Source organism: Juglans regia, chromosome 10 (genome assembly GCF_001411555.2).
Source record: "Juglans regia cultivar Chandler chromosome 10, Walnut 2.0, whole genome shotgun sequence".
Lineage (NCBI taxonomy): Eukaryota > Viridiplantae > Streptophyta > Magnoliopsida > Fagales > Juglandaceae > Juglans > Juglans regia.
The window spans coordinates 31,080,809-31,089,961 of record NC_049910.1 but is presented as its reverse complement, the minus strand read 5'-3'; the positions used below and the strand labels follow the sequence as shown (position 1 = coordinate 31,089,961).

The 9,153-nt window shown below is 36.7% G+C and overlaps 2 protein-coding genes across 2 annotated transcripts; one reads left to right on the top strand and one right to left on the bottom strand.

The window, feature by feature from the left end:
- Positions 1-2,791: 2,791 nt before the first annotated feature.
- Positions 2,792-3,354, bottom strand: LOC109008921. Its single transcript, XM_035695320.1, has 2 exons — positions 3,202-3,354; positions 2,792-3,109 (listed from the first exon to the last, which is right to left on the bottom strand). The coding sequence occupies exons 1-2, from the start codon at positions 3,349-3,351 to the stop codon at positions 2,828-2,830; spliced, it is 432 nt and encodes a 143-aa protein (XP_035551213.1). The 5' UTR covers positions 3,352-3,354; the 3' UTR covers positions 2,792-2,827.
- Positions 3,355-7,017: 3,663 nt separating this feature from the next.
- LOC118349610 (anthocyanidin 3-O-glucosyltransferase 7-like) lies at positions 7,018-8,881 on the top strand. Its single transcript, XM_035695050.1, has one exon. The coding sequence runs from the start codon at positions 7,129-7,131 to the stop codon at positions 8,569-8,571; it is 1,443 nt and encodes a 480-aa protein (XP_035550943.1). The 5' UTR covers positions 7,018-7,128; the 3' UTR covers positions 8,572-8,881.
- Positions 8,882-9,153: the final 272 nt, after the last annotated feature.

Below are 9,153 nucleotides of genomic sequence, written 5' to 3'. Positions count from 1 at the left end.
TTAATGGAAGGATTAGTGTAAAGAGTGATGCTCTGTCGGAGTTTTTGGACAAAATCATTGAAGAATATTAATTAATTTTCTTACGAAATTGTTGCAGTGGAGGGTCATGGGTGCAAGCCAGTTCGAGGAATCTGGATACGATAAGACCAGAAATGCTGCCATCTCAACTAAGAATATCTGGAGACCAATTTGAGGTAGCTAGCTAGCGACCTAATTAATGCTAGATCATATTTAATGATACTTTTAAAATTAGGCAATTAATTTATATATATTCCCTAGCCTGCAAGGAATCATGTGCATGCTTATATATTATAAACTATCATCTGCATGCATGCCCAAGCACCCTCAAACAATACATACATGTCGGCCATGAATCATGTATACATGATGATCATGATCTTTAATGCATCATGTCTTACCATACACTCAAGCTGCCTTTTGTTTTATATAATTATAGTTTGGTTTAGAACTTTTAAATGATATAAGATAACTCCACTTTGATGAATTATGCATAAAATCTCCCATGATCGTTTTATACAAATCTGGTTCTGTTTTAGTACTATATATATATATTCTTTTTAACAAATGGTTGCTTTTTTGAGTGCTTTTGTGACCTACAATTAACTGATATAAGTTTCTAAACTCCTGGCTGCAGGTAAGTGATCATCATTTTGCCCAATCAAGAAACTCCACAAGATCAAGTTTTGATCACCTCAAGAATCCTAGCTTGGAGTTCACTTTAGGGAGACCCGACTGGCAGATCAACACGACTAATTTCAATTAATGGTATGGCCGGCCATATATAATTATTGTTTTAGTATTTCCAAGATAAGGAAATAGGGGCAGAAAAAAGCAGTACTAATATATAATATTAATATAGGTAGTACTACAGTTAGTGATCAGCCACTAAGAAAAATGATGATCATGATCTCTCTATAAGTTTTTTCTTTTTTTTTTTTTTTGGGGGGGGGTTTATCTTCTTGATCTCCTGTAACTTGCTTTGAAGTCTGTAAATACTTCTTCATGTGCTAAAAGCTGCTCATGATGGTTGTGAGGTGATGTGAATCAGTAAATTTCATGAATGAAGCTGCAAAAAAGCAGAAGAAAAGAAAAGAAGAAAAAAAAAGGAAGGAATCAGTACTTATAATGGTGCATTATATGGCTTTTATTCTCTCATGATCTTTTTCAGTGCCCACCTCTCTATCTCTTCAATCTGTGGGGTCATTTCAAGTGATAAGTGTGTGAAATCTTGACTTTTATGGTCTGATCTTTTGTTTCTTATGGTCATTAAGAGATTCATGTCTGATTTGTCCATGGCTATAGCCATTGGCCTGGTTGGATTTCTATAGTCAAATAATGTTTGAAAAAAAATGTTGATTGAACTAGTGGGCACGCCCAATGATAAAAGCTTGGTGGCATAGCAACATTATCATATTTTTAAATTATTTTACTACTATCTACAAGCTATTCAGGACTATTTACAAATGTTTTGAGAAATTTTTAGTATTCAAACAATGCGTATGTGTGATTTTGTAACTTAAAGTGGGTGATTATGGATGATGTATTAGAAATTTTGAGAAAAATATTCCTATAAAGATTTAACAGATACATGTTGACAATTTGATCCATCTAGTGAGGTTCAAATTGACAATTTTTAAATTTTTTAAAAAATAGTTGTCATACATCACTTTGCATCTGAATGAAAAAAAGATGAACTGGCTTGTTGCTCGCATTTACAAGTGGCCTCTTTCTTCTTGAATGGGACTACTTTTAGTGACTTTTTATGCAGGTTTTTTCCTGCTATTAACTTCTAATTATATGTCTCCCTAATTAATTATGAGGATTAATTATTCAATGCATAGTTGTTAGATATATGGGATATTTCCTTCTTCTTTTGTGTATATAAACTATACTTTGTGCCCAAATGCTGGTTGAGGGATTGCTTATGCTAATACACATTTTGTAACACTCAATAGTTATTGAATAATAGTGTGATGGGCGAAAAGGAAGATGGACCACCCAGGCCTTCTACATCGATTGGACTCACCCAGGTATGATACACATTGGTTATTTGAAAATATAGAGGAATAATGTATTAGCTTTGTAGTTTGAAGCTTATCCACCAAAGACTACTAAAAGAAGGTCGGGATGATGATGATTCAAGGGTGAGCTATAATTACTTTTATAATTACTGAATCGTTAGCAACCAAAGAAGAAAGACCATGAAGACACAGGATTTTATTTTTTGTAATACGGCTGAAAGTATATTTTTTTTTCCCAATTCACTTCGTTTACTTTATCATATAACTTGTTAGTTGGCCTGATTTCTTTATCTGGAGCTATATTCACCAATCCGAAATTGAACATTAGGGGCAGGTTTGTCAATGCCAGCAAAGGCATAATGTGCTTCAGTTTGGGTACCAGACGAAGATTATACCTGTAAACATGGATATTTTTGTGCAGCTAATGTCACATGTTTCATGAGTCATTCCAAGTCATATACTGTTATTTGTTTTAATTATCATTGCTTGGCTTTTTTGTTTCATTATGTTATTTTATACCATTGATGGAGTAGCTTTCGAAAGCTACACGGCAAAAATATACCTGTAAACATGGATATTTTTGTGCAGCTAACTATATTCACCTTTGCTATTCCGGCAAAAAATATTGCCAACTCTAAATATCTAAACACAAAAAATCTGGCCATTTCATACAGAGAACTTCATATACATATAAGCTGTCATAATTATATTCATAGATAATATATCATACATGTTAGGATTCCATCAATCTATTTTCATTTAACACTAACATGATACATCTACATTCAGAACCAACCAAAAACAATTACAAGTGATACAATCCAAAATAGACACAACAAAATACGACCAATCCTATTCTCTACTATCCTTTTATGAAGGTCGTCATCTTGCTTCTGCAGCGTTTTCTCTCTCTCTAATAGTTTGTCCTCTTTTTTTTGAGCTTCATATTCACGCAACAACAAAGCATCCTCCCTCTTCCGAATTTCATTCTCTCTTGTCAGGTTTTTCTCAGATAATACTGATGTCAGTATATCTGCCCAAATGAAGAATTGACATCTTGTTTCTCCCTGTGTATAATTCAAGAATTTAAAACTACATGTAAATAAATATTTTGGACTGATTATTTAACTGCAATACAAAGAATTGGAAAATTATTTACCGTTCCATAAGTCAGACAAGCATAAAATTTCCTTCCAGGGTTTTTGTGGGTGTGGGAGATCTTTAATGGCGCTTTCAAACCACACCAACAACTCGGTGATTCCATTTCAATATCATTAACTACACATGATGATGAATGACTTGATGCCATAGTCGATCTACGTGATAAAAGAGAGATGACTACTTTTAAGTGAAATCCATGATTTATTACCTTAACTGCTTCATTATCAGAATTATTACGGGGTAGGAGCAGAATATTCCACATCATATAAACCACAATCATATATTATGATAACAATTTGCAGACATTATAGGGGAATGCTAACAACAAATTAGGGTGCTTCTAATGTTTGACATTATTATTTTTTTTCAAACCAAGTATAAATCTATCTAAAAGCAGTTAAGATGCATGTTAATATGCTAACAAGATGAATAGCATTAAATTGAGAAGGCTACAAATCTGTGTGCATTGTCAGTTGTTTGACATTAATTGATTTTTTTCCCAACCAAGTATAAGTCTATCTAAAAGCAGTTAAGATGCATGCAAACAAGTTAAACATGCTAACAACAAATCCGGGTGCATCTATTGTTCACATCAATATGTCTCCCTATTTTTTCAAGCCAAGTATAAATCTATCTAAAAGCAGTTAAGATGCAGTTTAAAATGCTAACAACAAATCTGGCAGCTTATATTATTTGACAACATTTAGAAATTCAATCATCTAACATGATGTCAGGTCTGCAGAACTCTATATTTTTAGTGTGACATATAAAGTTCTAGACAGTATATAACAAAGAGAAGATACTTGTAGGTGCATTATCTATACATTCCTATGTAGATATTAGGGTAGCAGTAATTTATAGCATTTCTTTAATAATTACATTAACTTATCAAAAAACTGTGACTATTATATGCACAGAAATATAAGTATTTGATGAAAAGGTATGATTTTGATTCTGAAATTACAAAAAGAAAGAAAGCCAGAAATTGAAGAGGTATTCAAAGTTAGAATTTATTAGGTTCATAGAGTCAGGACACAATTCATAGAATTCTGGTCATTGTTTTTCTTTGTCTTCATTATTTTGTTTTAAAAAAAACAAAACTTAAAAAAAAGGTTCTGGTTTTTGTTTGGTAGCAGGGTTGAAGTGGAACCCAAGAGTCCTTTGGGAGGTGGAAATCAAAAGGTCATCTGGGAGTTAAAAACCACAAGTTCTATTATGTAACAAACGATCATTTAAATTGTAGGGGGAGTGTAAGAGATGGGTAAGTGAATGATCACAATGGGTGAAGTGAAAATATGGGCATTGTCGTTAAGCGAATAGTAAAATTAAGTAACCGATATAAGGGTGAAAAAACTAAGGTAATTAGGAAAATGATGAACTGGCTCAACTAGAGTAACAAAAATGCTTCAAAAACTATATAGGTCATAAACTGAAACAGTAAATAAAACCAGAAATTATTTTTTTACCAAATTACCATTCATTAGTTTTATAGGGACGAGAGTAATTTCTGTGGATACTTGGAGAGCATCTTTATCTGTGGTATCTTTCACATGTTTCCTTTAACAATTCCTTCGTTATTTATTTTGGAGTTGATTGAATATTGAATAGATTGAAAATATATGGACTGTCTACCACAGAGATTATTTGATTTTTTCATTTCAAAGAATTTATACGATACACCCAAACAATCATTGCGAGGATTTAATGATTCCTAAGAGCAGATTCTTAACTATTTTCGGTCATTTTTTTTATTTGGTAATAATAATAAAGATAATAACAAATAGAATAGAAATAAATTAATGGCTTGAATCATGGATCAATGGCAACAATATCTGTTAGAGGTAGAAAAGCAGGTTCCATCGGAACAATTATTTATTTCTATTTCAGTGTACCTCATCTCTTTTTTTGTTTTTTTTTTTTAAAAAAGAGAGGAAGTGTGGGGAGAGAAATGACAAGAAGATTTCAGGGTACCATAACAGAAGCTATTGAACAGAGAAAAGGCTCATCAACGATCACATGCTTCATGTGGTCGCAAATTACTATATTTATAAATGCTTAGGTTTATATGAAATAGTCAATTTCTTATTCTAATAAAGCTTCTAATTTATAAATCCTTGCAATGACCAACTCACCTCTATTTTAGGTCACATATTCAAGTTCCTCATCCACTTTGAAGTTTCAAATGCAAACACAATTGAGATTAAGTTACCCCATACAAATTGGGTATTAGGCAATATCGACATGTCTTAATGGTTTTTATCAATGTGACTTTCTTAATCTACTATGTTGTTCATGCATGAAGAAGAATCAAAAGAACAAAGAAAAACCTATATGGAATTATACATGTGAAAAAAAGGGCACTATAACATTGCTCCTGTACAAGCTGTGACAGCCATGATTTATGTTGTTTTAAAATCTAAGATGCCAAGTTATCCAAGCCACTATCGAGCACATTAGCTTCTCTGGCATAAAATTTTTTGGCAAATTGCTAACTGTTTACTTGGCAATTATTTTACATTCAACATTTAACATAGTTCGAACAGAGATCTTTTACAAAAACAAAATGTAATTTACAAGGGATGTAACCTAATTTCTAAAGGGTTTTTTTATTTGGAAACTTCCACATTTTTCAGTCGGCTTTTGCTTTTGTGCATTGTACCATAGAAATGATACATGGCCATTAACATTTGAATTCAGACGCAGAGCATAAAAAAAATCCAATGTTTAATGTGTAAACATGTGCGGCTCAGAAGTGAGTCCCACTAAAGTGTGTCTCCATAAAAAATGCAGCAACTCTGAGCGAACAAAGGAAGACATTTCAAACGAATTGCAAAAAAAAAAATTACCCTTCACGGAGATTTCTTCAAACTTAAGGGGCTGAGGGAGATGAGTCTTCAAAAGGTTGTGCTGAATCGGTCCGCGTGTACCTAACAAAAAATGCAGAAACTCTGAGAGACGGACGCAGCATTGACACAAAGGCAGACATTTAAAATGAATTGGAAAAAAAAAATACCTTCGTCGAAGATTTCTTCTACTGAAGGGGGTGAGGGAGATGGGTCTTCAGCGGCTTGGGGCTGAACGGGGGAGAGAGAAGGGGTTAAGGAAAGAGAAGGTCTTCGAGTTAGATGTTGCTGCTGAAATTTTCTAGGGTTCGGGATTTTGGAGATTTTCTAGGGTTCGGGAGATTTTGGGGTTAGGGCGTCGGGGTGAGAAAGAAGGCGTGAGAGAGAAGTCTATGAGGTTCGACATGTCTGATGGAGAACGAGGGTGAGAGGTCTGAGGCTCGTAGAAAACAAGAGGGTTCGGGCGATTTTGGGGTTAGGGCGTCGGGCTGAGAAAGAAGACGTGAGAGAGAAGAGTATGAGGTTCGAGATGTCTGAGGGAGAACGAGGGTGAGAGGTCTGAGGCTCGTAGACAATTCAAATCGTTGCGCTAATCAATGTCACTCTGAGGGAGAAGAGGGAGAAGAGGGAGGGAGAACGAGGGTGAGAGGTATGCGTCGAGTCACCCTGAGGGAGAAGAGGGATTACTCAAGCAGCTCGGGATCTGAAATGAACCGTGACTTGGCGAGAACCGGGTTCGGCCACGTCAGGAGTGTGCCGTGCGGTTACTGACCCGGAGGTTGAGTAGACTTTTTCTTGTACTTATAGGTCCACTTCGTCGATCAGATTCCGTAATATTAATTGCCAATAGTGTTTATTTGGCGGGCGTGCTTACCTATCTATGGCTACCAGTCAGACTTAGGTTGCAAGCTACCATTCAGTACAAAATAATATTAATTGCCGACAGTAGCGAAGAGTTTGGAATGTATGATGCTATTAATATATATATCTTATAGATCTCTCCCGGTTCTTGAATACATGCAATTGCAAGACCAATTATAGTAATATTATCTAGTATCTAGAAGCAAATCAAGCCAAGAAAAATGAGTCAAAGCTCAGGAAAAAATCCACATGTTGCTGTTTTGGCATTTCCACTCGGCAGCCATCCCTGGTCTTTACTCAGCCTAGCTTCCAGATTAGCATCGGCCGCCCCTGACGTGCGGTTCTCCTTCCTCAACACTGCCAAATCCAACCAAAAGCTCTCCGCCACCTCAGGAGCTCACCTCCCACACAACCTTAAATTATACGATGTTGCGGATGGCGTGCCGGAGGGACATGTCCCCAAGAATCCCCCCGAGGAACTGGAGCTGTTCCTTGAGGCTGCACCTGAGAGATTCCGGAAAGGCATGGATATGGCAGTGGCGGAGGCCGGGCAGCAAAAGATCACCTGCATCATTAACGACGCTTTCTTGGTCTTTGGCTACGATATGGCTGCGGACATGCATGCAAAGTGGGTCCCATTATTCGTTGCCGCACCCTACGACCTCTCTGCCCACTTTTACAGTGCTCTCATCCATGAGACTTATGCTAAAGCTTGCGGTGGCAGTGAAGCTCATGGTAATGGCGGTGCAGTGGGAGATCTAAACCCTATTGACAAAACCCTAGATGCCATTCCAGGACTCTCCGTAATGCGCTTCGGGGACTTATCCCCTGACATACTTCAAGAAATACTTCCAGGTAATCACTCAAATCCTTCTCCAATTTTCGCAAGCGCACTGCGCAGAATTAGGGAAGTCCTGCCACGAGCAAATGCTGTTGTGATGAACTCTTTCCAAGAACTAAACTCAGCCATACTCACCGATGATCACAAGTCCAAGTTCCAAGACATTCTGTACGTGGGATTTCTCACAATAACAATCCCAACTCCACCCCTACCCCCATCGCATTCAGACGCCACAGGCTGCCTCCCATGGTTGGACGAGCAAAAGCCAACATCGGTAGCATATATAAGCTTTGGAACAGTGGCGGTGCTGCCACCCCACGAGTTTGCAGCTTTAGCAGAGGCGCTGGAAGCGAGTTGCGTTCCTTTTCTTTGGTCTCTTAGGGAAGACTTCAAAGCATTTCTGCCGAATGGTTTCCTCGAGAGGACAAGGAAACAAGGAAAAATAGTTCCCTGGGCACCCCAGACTCATGTCTTGTCACATAAAGCAGTAGGCGTGTACGTTACACACTGTGGATACAACTCTGTGTTTGAGAGCATTGTCGGAGAGGTTCCGATGATCTGCCGGCCAGTCTTAGGCGACGGTATGATGAACGCACGGATGGTAGAGGACGTTTGGGAGACAGGGGTTAGGGTTGAGGGAGGGGTGTTTACAAAGAATGGAATGGTCAAGAGCTTGGAGCTCGTTCTGGGACATGATGATCAACATCGAAGGAGGATGATGAAGAAGATCAGAGATCTTAAAGAGGTTGTAGTGAAAGCTGCCGGACCTGATGGGATTGCTTCCAAAGATTTCAAGACTTTGCTTGACCTAATCTCTCAATAAATTATCAGTATCTGCAGAGAAAAATATCACGATCTGCAAATAAATGGAAACTTATGTGAACGATTAATAATTTATCTTTTTCATTTTTTCTTATTTTCTTTTAATCCTTATACATACGTACGTATGTTTGGGGTTTGATTGCTTGTCTGTGTGGTTTGCGATCTGCGTTTTCGAAGAGAATAATGAAGTGTGTAGTCGTCATCATGTGTAAAAGTGTGCAACGTGAGAATAATGTGAGGATAATAATGAAGTGTGTAGTCATAATTTGTATTTTCATTTTAATCTTATTTTCTTTTAATCCCTGTACGTACGTTTGGAGTTTGATTGATTGTCTGCATGGTTTTGCAATCTGCCTTTTCGAAGAGAATAATAAAGTGTGTAGTCATCATGTATAAAATGTGCAATGTGAGCATAATAATAATAATAATAAATTCTTGAGATCATGTTTGGTTAAATTAAAAACAGTACTATTTTAAATTTTAAAAATCTAATTTTAGACATCTAAGTTTGAATTTAATTTAGAATTTATACCGCATGCATGCATGCATGATCTTGACAAAAAGCAGTAGTACATGTGCCATT